Source organism: Aethalodelphis obliquidens, unplaced genomic scaffold, assembly GCF_003676395.1.
Source record: "Aethalodelphis obliquidens isolate GAN/ISIS:26980383/991018 unplaced genomic scaffold, ASM367639v1 scaffold34, whole genome shotgun sequence".
In the NCBI taxonomy this organism is placed as follows: Eukaryota; Metazoa; Chordata; class Mammalia; order Artiodactyla; family Delphinidae; genus Aethalodelphis; species Aethalodelphis obliquidens.
In genome coordinates, this window is record NW_020837978.1 from 21,112,798 (window position 1) to 21,125,705 (window position 12,908).

The 12,908-nt window shown below is 45.3% G+C and overlaps 1 protein-coding gene across 1 annotated transcript; it reads left to right on the forward strand.

The window, feature by feature from the left end:
- Window positions 1-3,335: 3,335 nt before the first annotated feature.
- BTN1A1 (butyrophilin subfamily 1 member A1) lies at window positions 3,336-11,723 on the forward strand. Its single transcript, XM_027128613.1, has 7 exons — window positions 3,336-4,654; window positions 4,925-5,272; window positions 7,076-7,357; window positions 8,189-8,338; window positions 8,830-8,850; window positions 8,949-8,975; window positions 9,375-11,723. The coding sequence occupies exons 1-7, from the start codon at window positions 4,576-4,578 to the stop codon at window positions 10,046-10,048; spliced, it is 1,581 nt and encodes a 526-aa protein (XP_026984414.1). The 5' UTR covers window positions 3,336-4,575; the 3' UTR covers window positions 10,049-11,723.
- Window positions 11,724-12,908: the final 1,185 nt, after the last annotated feature.

Genomic DNA, 12,908 nt, shown 5'->3' on the forward strand with positions numbered 1-12,908 from the left:
GCAGCAGCCAGCAGGGAGAATCCTGGTAGCAGTCCAGACCTAAATCAGAATGTATCTTTAATAAGACCCTCCAGTGAAGCATATGCTCATTTAAGTTAGAGAAGTGCTGCTCTGGGAGGGATGGGAATGGGGCTAGGGAGGGATTGTAATAGCACTAATAAATGACCTGAGATGTCTGACTACGGAGACTGTACTGAGAGACTGTCAAGGGCTGGGAAAAATCTGTGATGGGAACACAGAAAACTAAACAAAGGAAATAAGGTGAACCATTTAACTCCCTCCCTCCCCCATCCCTCTCAAACACAAAAAGTTGTACAGGAAAGTAAATGTAATCATATGTGATCCTCAGCTCCATAAAAATATAGCCACAAAATCATGGTATTGGAAACACTGAACAAAAATGATATATTTCTATTGGTGATATAAAAGAATGGTATTAGTCAGAGTTCTCCAGAGAGACAGGACCAATAGGATATACGGTATACAGATATATAGAAAGAGATTTATTATGAGGGATTGGCTCACGTGATTATAGAGACAAAGAAATCCCACCATCTGCCCTCTGTAACCTGGAGGCCCAGGAAAACTGTTGGTGTAGTTCCAGTCCAAACTCGAAGAACTGTGAACCAGGGGAGCCGATGATGTAAGTCCAGGTCAGAGTCCAAATGCCAGAGAACAAGAAGTGCTAATGTCTGAGGGCAGGAGCTGGAAGTCCCAGCTCAAGCACAGAGCAAATTCGCCCTCCCTGCATCTTTTTATTCTATTCAGGCCCTCAAAGGATTGGATGATTCCCACCTGCATTGGTGAGGACGGTCTCTTCACTTACGGATTCAAATGCTTCTCTCTTCTGGAAACAGCCTCACAAACACACCCAGAAATGACCTTTTCCCAGTTACCTGGGTAGTCCTTAGCCCAGTCAAGTTGACACATAAACTCAGCCACCACAAGAACGAAATCATCACTGCTCATGATAGAGCATCGAAAAGTAATATCTAAAAATGGATTCATCAAGGAATAGCAAGAGGGTTTCCCTGGTGGCGCAGTGGTTGAGAGTCCGCCTGCCGATGCAGGGGACATGGGTTCGTGCCCCGGTCCGGGAAGATCCCACATGCCGCGTAGCGGCTGGGCCCGTGGCCCGTGGGCCATGGCCGCTAAGCCTGCGCGTCCGGAGCCTGTGCTCCACAGCGGGAGAGGTCACAACAGTGAGAGGCCCGCGTACCGCAAAAAAAATAAAAATGCTTTGCATGAATTACTTTGACAGAATAAAAACTACTTCTTAAAAAAAAGGAGTAAGTGGTTGCCTCAGTCAAATGCTGTTGGATGTCAAGTAAAACGAGGAAGAGAATAATCATTGGATCTGACTAATTTATAATATTAGGAAATTTGAATCGTGTGTGGTGAAAAGGGGAGTGTAGGGGGAGAAGCCCTGACATCTTGTCATCGGAGGAGCACATCACACTCCTCAGCCCAAATGGTTTCATGTCTAAGAGGAAACAGTTTATGTTTCTAGGACCCCAGAATAACAGGAACTTGCTCATAGTAGCCCCACATCACAAAGGCACCTAAAAAACAATGGGAGCCATGAAAACTGGGGGCATCTAGAATGTCTGTTCCCTGATTGAGCCTGGACAATTCAGAGATCCTGCCACTGATTGTCCAAAACTGCTAGTTTCTGTCAAAATGACTCAGATATTATCCATCAGAACCTTGGCTGCCACATAATACCCTGAATACCATTTGCTCTCTATTTCCCCAGCTCCTTTCTTTCAGTCTAGCTCTCTTGGGTGCAAGTAAAAGCTCTTCCTCCTGCCCCAAATTTTCCTCTAAGATATTTTGACAATGTAGAGCGAGGGACAGAAGTCTAATCAGAATGGGTTGAGGAGAGGAAACTCATTATCGGTGATATTTTTGAAAGTTAAGCACAGATGGGAGCTGAGAATGAGGCAGGCACATTTCAAACTAGGAAAGCCAAGGACTGGTGGGTGTGATTGAAGCTGCAAATTCTACTTCGGTCTATGTGCTGATACGAGGTCAGAGACCTCAAAGAGCTCAGTTTAGGAGGGGAAGAAAGACTTGGAAACAAAAGACAAAAATAAACATATCTAAACATATCTAAAATAAACAAAAATAAACGGTAGGATTCAGGTCAGATTTGTGCCAGCAAAGAGGGACCAGGAAGTTGTCCATGTCACAGGATAAACCTGGCCCATCTTCCTGGAGAGCTGATTTCACTTGGAGGGGGCAAAGTCTAGCCAGAGTCATATTTTTTTTAAATTTCATGTGTAATGCAGCAAAATGTTTAATTTACTTTAAACATTATAGATAAGACCAAAGACTTCAAAAGTGTTTCTCATGTGAGTTGGACAGACTGAGAGGCTCTGGTGAGAAGAGGCTGAGAGGAAGGAAAGAGGGAGGCCACTAGATCTTACAGCATTTTCTTGACCAGATTAAGGTGCCTGAACTGGGTGTTGGGGTCACTAAGGAGACATGTAGGGATTTTTAAGCAAAAAGTGACAAGATCAGATTTGTATTTGAGAAAATTCATTCTCCTAGCACTCAGGTGGGTCCACTGGAGGAATTATTTTTTGTTGGTCTTAATCATAGTCCCAATTAAAAGGCAAAGAACAAACGGGTGGTGAAGGGTTTTTGCCACACATATAATACAGGGTTGATGTCTTTAATTTCTAAAAAGTTCATGCATTTTGATTAAGAAAGAAAAAAAAAGAGCTCCAGAATCTATCTAGAAAAAAAAAAGGCAATTAGCTCGAAAAATTCACTTCCAGAATATATTAAAGTATATAAACATGAAAAATGACCAGCCTCATTATATAAACGCATTGTGAAGTAATAATTTGGTCAACATTATCCATTCCATTAGTGATGATGAGGAATAATAGCCCTCAATGCTGGCAGGAATTAGGTGAGAAGGACATCTCGGTTGATGGTGTGATAGGCTTGACATTTCAGGAGGAAACTTTGACGATATGTTCATACCATTTGACCTGATGACAATATTTCTGGGAATTCATCAGAAAGTTTATCAGGAAACTATAAAAGATGTGGACAAAGACTTGTGTATAAAGCACACTATTTATAATAGGCAAAAAACTCAAGATGTCCCACAGTCTTGGGAATTATAGGAACCTTCAATATGATATTATGTAGCTATTAACAATGTTTCAAATTATATTTACAAAAGTATCAACAATTCTGCCAGAGGCTGTCATTATTTGCTGACATTATGAGTGATTTCTACTTTCAAAAATATACATATTTTTAAATTTTCCATAACGATAAGGGGTTTAACCCAAAACAAGAAATTGCAGGCCTCATGAATTGCTTTTAGGGAAGTAGCTTTGGTAGAGAGACAACTTTGGGGCCCTGAAAACTGAAACACACAAATGTATTCCTAGCCTATCTTTAATTTTCAACTCACATAAATAATAATAGAATAACAACTTTCTCTCTTCTAAATCCCTATTATATGCTAAGCACTTAACATGCTTAATCTCATTTAATCCTTGCAACACCACTCCAAAGAAGGTATTATTAACAATACTCCCATTTTACAGATAAAAGAACTGAGGCTTGGAGAGGTGAATTAACGGCCCAAGGCTTTACATTTTCTTTTAGTGTTTTCTTGAATCCTCTTTCTTTTTTGCCCTGTCCCCTTCTGTTTAGCCCAGGTCATCAATGCATATCCTGATTTCTCAGCTGAAGACCACAAATCCACAGACCTTTTCCTCTCTAGAAAACTTTTTTTTTTTCCCCAAAGTAAATACATCAGGGACCTGGGGGCAGGCTTTCCTGAGAGCACTTCCCCCTTCCTCCTCCTTTAACTTTTGCCCCTGGGGCCACAACCAACTTTCTCATTTGGTAGCAGAAGCTTGTTGGTGCCTTTTCCTCCAACATCAGAGGTCAGTATCTGGGATTACTCTCACCCCTTGAGAGAGCCAGCAGCCAGGAGGCATTTTCTCTCCCCCTGGCTCCTTCCTCCCTAGTCCTAGGCCCTCTACTCTTCAAGCCCTTTAGCTCTCTTCAGCTCCCCTTTCTTGTTCTATCTGCTCCCAATCTTTCTTCCTTTCTCCTCCAACTTATTCCCCTGGTCTCCATCTCTACCTCCATCACTGTATCTTGACTATCATTGCTAAAAGCAAATGCCAAATTACTGTATTTGAAAGAAGAGGTTTTTTAGGGCAGTGGTTCCAAGGTTCTTCTATTTATATGAAACCCATTAATGGGTACTATGCCTCACAATTCCCTTATCCTAAGTCTCTCTTGGGGATTCAGGGCCCATTTTGTTGTTTTATACAGACAAGATTGACCAGACTTAGGGTGGTCGGTGAGAGCGTGCTGAGGGCCGCCTGGACTGAAAGTCTGCCCTGTGGGGGGAGGTAAGGAGGAAGCTTCAGGTGCAAATGACTCTTTCCAAGTTGGAAAGAAGTGCTGGGAGGACGCTGGGAGAACAGTGTCTCAACAACCCATAGCTATCTCCTATCCGTTCATCTGTCTCCTAGGTTGAAGCTCCTGACAAACTCCAGTCCACCAGCATCTTGCTGCCCACAAAGGCTGGAGATGGCAGTCTTCCCAAACTCCTGTCTCCCTGGGTGTCTGCTCGTCTTCATTCTCCTCCAGGTGCCCGAGCTGGATTCTGGTAGGTCTCCCCTGTCTCTCTCTCTCTCTCCCTCTCTCTCTCTCTCTCTCTCTCTCTCTGGCCTACAAGGTTGAAATTTCTCAGTAATTGTAAACAATCCCATTTGGTTCTCCTTAGCGACTTCCATAAGGGTCGAGATGGGCTCCCTTGGGCTGTCGTAGGAATAAGAGAAATGGTGGGAGAGTCTCCGCCCTTCGGCGGGATCCTGGTCTGTATCAGTCCTCATCTCCCACCTCCACATTCTGTCTGACCCTCCTGGTTTTTTGGCAGCTCCCTTTGACGTGATTGGACCCCCGGGGCCCATCCTGGCGGTGGTGGGTGAAGATGCCGAGTTGCCCTGTCACCTCTCCCCCAACGTGAGCGCCGAGCGCATGGAGTTGCGGTGGTTCCGAGAGAAGATCTCTCCCGCGGTGTTCGTGCGCCGGGAAGGGCGAGAGCAGCCCGGAGAGCAGATGGCCGAGTACCGGGGGAGAGTGACGCTGGTGGAGGACCGCATCGCGGAGGGGCGCGTCGCTGTGAGGATACAGGACGTCAAGGCCTCTGATGATGGGGAGTACCGATGCTTTTTCAGGCAGGACGAAAACTACGAAGAGGCCACCGTGCCTCTGAAGGTGGCTGGTGAGTAGACCGGTTTTGACTTTCTCCGGTGACTCCATGAGGGATATATTTTCCTATGGATCTGTTATTTGGAAGCCATCACATTCATTCCCCAAATCCCTTTTAGGCTGGAAGAGGTTGGCAGGCCTAGGGTAGGAGATGAGTAGGAAGGGGGTTTGAGTTGACAGTGGAAAGGGAGCAGCGGAATTACCTTTCTGGACGGAGCTTTATTTCAATGATGTCCTGCCCTTCTCTCTCAATTATAGCATAAGCATTTCCCCATGTTATTAATTAAAGAAGTGTAAGATGCAGTGACTGTATAACATTCTCTTCTATTAATAGACCATAATTTGCTTGATCAAAGCCCAGAATGAACCATTTCAGTTGTGTCTATTTTTCACCATTACATTAAGGCTGTGGTGAGCAACCTCAATGCATACTTTGACGCCGCTTCATGGATTAGTACCCAAAGGCCAATTTCCTAAAATCATGGAGCACGGCTGCTTGTTAAGGGTCTTGATCTACCTACAAAAGTTTTTGTTTTTGTTTCCTTTTTCCTTTCAAGCCAAATTTCAGAGTAAAACAACAAGGAAAATGGTAAACACTCAGGAGGAAAGTATACATTGAGGTCTGACTTTCCCACTTGGCATCAAACAGATCTCTTTCTGAGCTATATTTCCTACTGTAAAACTGGGAAAGCACCACCTCTCAAGCAAGGTTTTGCAGAAATGAAATGAAATGAGACAATATATGAGAAACTGCTTGGTCAATTCTAAAAGCATTATGTACTTGTAAGATATTATTACTGTGCCTCGACTGCCCTACAATGTATAATATACAACTATATTGCTTTTCATGTATGTAGTCAAATAAATATAAAGTTTGAAAAATACCTGGGTGAAATCTGGGTCCCTGCCTCATAACAGAGTGCCCCACGTGGCAGCATCATATATAACTCATATATATTTCCGTTTTAGGGAAGTATCTTAAAGGTTGGTTATAAAGCCCTAGAGATTTGATAGCATAAACTGTCATTGTTACCTTTTCTGAGTGATAGACACCTTTGAGAATCTGCTGAGGGTGGTGGCCCTTTTCATGAAAAGAATACACATTTTCACGTACACGCACGACTTGGTATATGGATTTCAACCAATAGTTGTGGATATGTGTTTAAGAACTCTTCTCTGAAGCTAGCTGTTTTTCTGTACTTTGTGGGATTGTAAGAAAATAATTAGGCTGAACAGAAAGGAAAAACAGCTTCCTGTTGATTTACGTCAATTTAATTGGGGGGTGGGGGTAGATGAGGTTGAGATCGATCAAGAAAATTCCTGAATCAGTATCACAGGTAAGTGAAACTTAAATTGTCAACTACAATCTCAGTGCAAAGAACCTCCAATCCCCCTTCTCCTCAAGGATACTCCTTCTCTGTTTATCCTTACATTCTCAATCCTAGCCCTTTTCCTACCCAAAGCCTTCTCATGATACTTGCAACCACAGAGCTCTCTCCCATCTCTGGAGCTCCCAGCCTAGACTCACTAACCCACCCCTAAGCCACTGGGCTTGCTGTTCCCGCTGACCGGACCCCTTGTCTGTCCACCATCTCCTGCCCACAATTCCAACACTAAATCCCAACACAGCACCCCTGTCTGATAAGATGTATTCTTTTATTGATACCTCTGTTTCCTTGTGTAATAAACTATGGAGATGAGTCCCCCTCATCCCCAGTTCCCTTGGGTTTCTCTTTCTCAAACTACATAGTCCTGTGGTTATAAGCCTCCCAGAAGGATGTCCGCTAAAGGAGTAAGTTGTCTCCTTTCTCCATAGCTCTGGGCTCTGATCCTCACATCCACATGGAAGTTCAAGAGAGTGGAGAGATCTGGCTGGAGTGTACCTCAGTGGGATGGTACCCAGAGCCCCGGGTACAGTGGCGAACTCCCGAGGGAGAGGAGTTTCCATCCGTGTCAGAGTCCAGGAACCCTGATGAAGAAGGTCTGTTCACCGTGGCAGCTTCAGTGATCATCAGGGACACCTCCATGAAGAATGTGTCCTGCTGTATCCGGAACCTCATTCTCGGCCAAAAGAAGGAAGTAGAGATTTCTATACCAGGTCAGTGAAATCAGTGCTAGGTTCCTTTTTGACACAGCTTCAGGGCCACATCACATGGGACACCTGCCCGGCTGTAACCTCATGGCAGACTTGTCTATTTTCCTCACCTTAAGTTTTCCCCCACCTAAACTCTTGCCCACCAAGCCCCACCAGCCTCACTAGAAGAGTAGAGATTCTGAAGGCATAAATTTTACCTAGATCTCATACAAATTCCAGATTTTCTATCTTGGGAGATATATCTTGGTAGAGAAGCTTTGTCTCTGGGCGGGGGGGGGGTCTTCTGGATCTAACTAAATTAGTTCTCCTGTTTCCACCCTTGCCTTGCCTTCCTCCCCATTCCATGCTAGAGCTCTGTCTAACTTTCCAGGGTCCTCAGGGAAGCAAATCTTCTCATTATTCCTTACACACTATCTCTGGTTCAGGCAGGAACTTTTCCCTATTCTTTGGTCATTGAGTCCCATTCTGTTGCACTCAGATGTGATATTTCCCCTTCCTTATTTACTTCCCTCAACCCCTTGGCTCCCATCCTGCATTGATAGCTAAGGAGAAATTTCCATGAAAACAGGAATTGGTCCATTATATTTTTTATCTCACAGGTCCTGTCCCCAAATGACTCTTGTTCATCTTCATTCCTCTCTTTCTCTGCTCTCTGTTACCTAAGATCAAAATTTATCTGAAAAGCTCAGAGTGGCATTGGAGGGACTATTTTGCCATGGGAGGAATGTGAGAGGTCCAGGTCATCCTCTCTTCCACCCCCTTTTGGAGTCAGGAGAGGAGCTGGACTTGCTCTGAGCTTCTCAACAAATGTCCTTCTTGGGGATTTTGTTTTAGCTCCCTTCTTCCCAAGGCTGACTCCCTGGATGGTGGCTGTGGCTGTGGTCTTGATGGTCCTAGGACTTCTCACAATTGGGTCCATATTTTTCACTTGGAGACTATACAAGGAAAGATCCAGACAGAAAAGGCATGAATTCAGCTCTAAAGGTAAGTCATAGAATCCCAGTCTTCTTTTTGGGAATGCTTCCAAGTGGGGTTGGATCCAAGTCCTTTAGGATGACTGCCAATGGGAAGATAATTGATTCTAGAATTCTGAAAGTCAGAGGGGATTATAAGGCTCCTGAAGTCAGTGGCACCCAATATGAAGAATAACAGAGGTTTGGGGTACAAGACGAGTCAAAACCAGTTCTGAGAGAATAGACCTGATGTGTATTCACTACTCACCTTCAGACTCTATCCTTACTTTTAACTTGGTTTCCCAGTAACGACTAAAGATCTGATCCCAAGCCAGTAGGAACTTCCTGCATATTTCTTAGAAAACAAAACATAATCCCCGTTCTTCATTTATTGATAATGCTTCAACAATCAGGTAGTCATGAAGTAAACAGTTACTCCTTTGTGTGTTTCTTACACCTGTTTTGTCCCCTCCCTCATGCCCACTCTAGAAGGTCACTAAGGTATTTCTGTTTGTTTTGCAGAAAAACTCCTGGAAGAGCTCAGTAAGTTCTATCTTCTTCTAATTATTTCATCCACAAGGTTTTCTCTCTCTTATTATAAAACGTGTCAATAACAGTCTTTCCCCCCTCCCCCCTTGCAGAATGGAAAAAGGCTACATTGCATGCAGGTCAGTGACTCTAAATATCTCAAGGGCTCCGAGGAGCTACCTTTCAGGGATTCAAAGTCCTACAGTACTTGGAAATAAAAACCACTAACATATTGTAGTGATGGGGATATAGAGGGGAAAGACGATGGCAAATGGCCTCAACGTTTTCCTTGAGGCACACAGAGGGTCCTTGGAAGAGGGCTAGAAGACAAGTCCCCTCTGACAGGGTCCCATGGGGCACTGGGGACAGTCAGTTCATACATCACCCTGTGGCTGTGGATGGAAGATGGGACTAGAGACAGCTGAGCAGGCCAGGCAGCTCTCTTCCGGAGGAGACCTGTCAACTGCTAGAGCAGTGTCCCACTTCTTTCAACCTTTAACATTCACTGATATTCAGACTCACTTTCTCTCTGTCTCTAGTTGATGTGACTCTGGATCCAGACACCGCCCACCCCCACCTCTTTCTGTATGAGGATTCAAAATCTGTCCGACTGGAAGATTCACGTCAGAAACTGCCTGAGAAACCAGAGAGATTTGACTCCTGGCCTTGTGTGTTGGGTCGTGAGGCCTTCACCTCGGGGAGACATTACTGGGAGGTGGAGGTGGGAGACAGGACTGACTGGGCAATCGGGGTGTGTAGGGAGAACGTGATGAAGAAAGGATTTGACCCCATGACTCCCGAGAATGGGTTCTGGGCTGTGGAGTTGTATGGAAACGGGTACTGGGCTCTCACCCCCCTGCGGACCCCTCTCCCATTGGCGGGACCCCCCCGCCGAGTTGGGATCTTCCTGGACTGTGAGTCAGGAGACATCTGCTTCTACAACATGACTGATGGATCCCATATCTATACTTTCTCTAATGCCTCTTTCTCAGGCCCCCTCCGGCCCTTCTTCTGCCTGTGGTCCTGTGGTAAAAAGCCCCTGACCATCTGCCCAATCACTAATGGGCTTGAGGGAGTCACAGTAGTTGCTGATCCCAAGGACCTTTCTAAGGACATCCCACTCTCGCCCACAGGGCAGGACTCTGCCTCTGGGGATACAGACACCCTCCATTCTAAACTGATCCCTCCCCAGCCCAGCCAACGGGTACCTTAAGGAATACCCCAGCTCAACCACTTCCCTTCGCTCTTACCCCCTTCTCTATCACCCCCTGGGGCTTCATCTGCCAGCTGTACCCAGCCCCTGTTTCTTCCTGTTGGGTAGGGATTAATTAATCTTGAAAAGGTTGTGTTGCTGCTGATAGAGTGTGGGGTGTAGGACCTTCCTAATCTGTTTCCGTTTCTGTTTCAACATTCAGGGGGCGGAGAGGGGACTCCAACCACTTCTCGCGTTCTCCTGGCCCTTGAGGCAAAGCCTATAGGAAGGCACTTGAAGCTCAGGGATCAAGATGGGCTTAGGCTGGCCTAGGGTTGTGACAGAAACATCTTGGTGTCCAGAATAGGAATATGTACAGGAACAGGTTTTAGGCAAGCAGAAAACCCAAAGGATCCTGGGAAGGGAAGATCCGAGGCTGAAATCCCATAACGGAACTTGCGGGGGAAGTCATGATAGAAGAAAGTGAGGTGAACCCAGGCCATTGATGGACATCTGGCCTGCCCCTAGAGTTTTAGGGCCTATATGTCAAATTTTTTAAGTCATATCCCCTGGGGTGGATCTGAGCAATTGGCAAGGAGAGTAAAGAAGAGATGAAATGAGCAGGGCTAAGGGATCAGACAGAACGTTTGATAGAGGGGAGAATTTTAGATAAAATTCAAAGGTTGTGTTCACAGCCATGCCTCGGCCCTGTTCCCCTCTCTGCACCCGTGTTTCTCCCTTGCCTGGGGCTCATCTCAACCTCACTTTGTTGACTCCACAAGTCTCAGGTTCTCTTCTTCTTTTTGATCTAGAATCTCTCCATTTCAGAGGCATTTCCAGGCATCATCGTTCAGTAAGATCACCACTTTATCAGCCATTGTCTCAGCCTCAACCCAACATTTGGTTTAGACCCTCCACCATACCTTTAATTAGCTTCGACCACCACCCACTTCCACACTGCACCACCAGTCGCTCCCTCCCCACCCAGCTTTCCTACACGCTGCTTCTCCTCAGGGTTCCCTGAAGGCTGCACCATTGTGTCAGCACAGCTGGATTGATCGCAGTTGTCTGTATTTGCATTTTCCTATATATGTGTGTCTTGTCTTCCCAATAGACTGCATATTTACCCAGGCTCCAACCTTCCATTTCCACTGGGTTTTCCAGTTTCCAGGATAGATGTCGCCCATGGTCTTAACCTAATAAATAGGTCTGTCTGATTGCTGAAAACAGCATCTGCACCTTCCTTTCTTTATCCCAACAAGTGGAACTGAAACAAAAACAGAGGAAAGAAACCTGCGTGGGAATGCAGTGAGCCAAAGCAGTGTGGTTCTGTTTATCCAAGACCCATCCCCAGACCTGATGGCAGTGGGCTCACCAGGGAAGGGGCTATTGTCCCAGGACTGTCCAGCTATTTACAATAAGGCCACAGTGCCAATGGCTACCCGCCCTTAGCCTCTGGAGGAAATGTTTGGGAAATTTTAGTGGTGGTGCCTCATAATTGGAAAAACAAACAAACTTGGGTGATCTTTAAACCACCATTCCAGAGGAAAGGCCCTTTGGATTCCTAGTCTGAAGGCCCTGATAGTTCAGTGAGATGCCCACTTTTCCCTATTTGCCCCAAGCAAGAATCAGGAATAGTCCCCCTCACAGAGGGTCTGACCTTAATGCAAATCAAGCAGTTTACAGGCTTCCCTGGTGGCGCACTGGTTGAGAGTCCGCCTAACTATGCAGGAAACACAGGTTCATGCCCCGGTCCGGGAGGATCCCACATGCCGCGGAGCGGCTGAGCTCGTGAGCCATGGCCGCTGAGCCTGCGCATCCGAGCCTGTGCTCCACAACGGGAAAGGCTATAACAGTGAGAGGCCCACATACCGGAAAGAAAAACACGTATTCATTTGTGTTCAAATTGTACTTTTAGAAAGTAAAAAAGTTCAAAAAACAAAGAAACAAGTTCAAGAAACAAAGTCCGAAGTTCTTTAAAAATCCTTGAGAACCTCAAGCAGTTGTTTTGCTAGTGTAATGTACAATGTGTATCCTGAAATGTATATGTAAAATCTCACTCCGAATAGATGGGACTGCCACGGGAACCCCTCTCTGACAGTAGAAAGAGAACTCGTCATAGGTTTTAATTACTTCTGCGACTTCTCTCCCCTTCCTATTTCTTCATGATCTTCCTATTTCTTCATGATCTTCCAGGAAAATGGTTACCAAACACAGTACTGAGCTGGTAGTAGATTCTTAGGAAACATCTGTGTCCACCCCCCTCCCAGGTTTAGCCTCTTCTCATGAGGCACTTATCTGATGAGCTCTGAGGCTTTCTTTCCAGCTGGCACCAGCTACCAGTGCCTGGAAGAAATGAACAGTCTTGGTCATTCTGGCTTTATTTTCAAACCTTCCAAAAGAGAAGAAAGGTGGCCTTGCTGATGCTTTGCCAAAGCCCGTCTTAATCACCTGAAGCAGAATCGGTGATACTGTGATTTTAGAAGCACCAAAAAGGCGTCTCTTCCACCACTGCAAATAATTGTAGTATTTCCAAGGCCTGATTTTCTTTTTTAACCAGAAACAAAAACCTCTCACCCCACAGCTAAAGATCAGCCCCAAAACGCAAATGCTACTGAAATGATAGTGATAGACTTCATTTCACACACCAAATGCCAACTCTGGTCATCACATGTTTGAAAGGGCCTGCCTCTCTTTAACAGAGATTCTGTGAGATAGTTGAGCTCAGACATTCAAATTAAGAGAAAAATAACTGTACAACTTCTATCATCCCTTAACAACAACAACTGTTCCGCGCCATCTCTCTGCATATCCCAATTTATCTATCTGTCCCTTCTGCCTCCAGACCCACTCAGGTCTCCTCAAAATTCCTTCTCAAAAC

Excerpts from the sequence above, each read along its gene's own strand:
- BTN1A1 (XM_027128613.1), top strand. The coding sequence starts at position 4,576 with ATGGCAGTCTTCCCAAACTCCTGTCTCCCTGGGTGTCTGCTCGTCTTC. Across the intron at positions 8,339-8,829 it reads GCATGAATTCAGCTCTAAAG|AAAAACTCCTGGAAGAGCTC; the intron begins GTAAGTCATAGA and ends TTTGTTTTGCAG. Across the intron at positions 8,976-9,374 it reads AAAGGCTACATTGCATGCAG|TTGATGTGACTCTGGATCCA; the intron begins GTCAGTGACTCT and ends CTCTGTCTCTAG.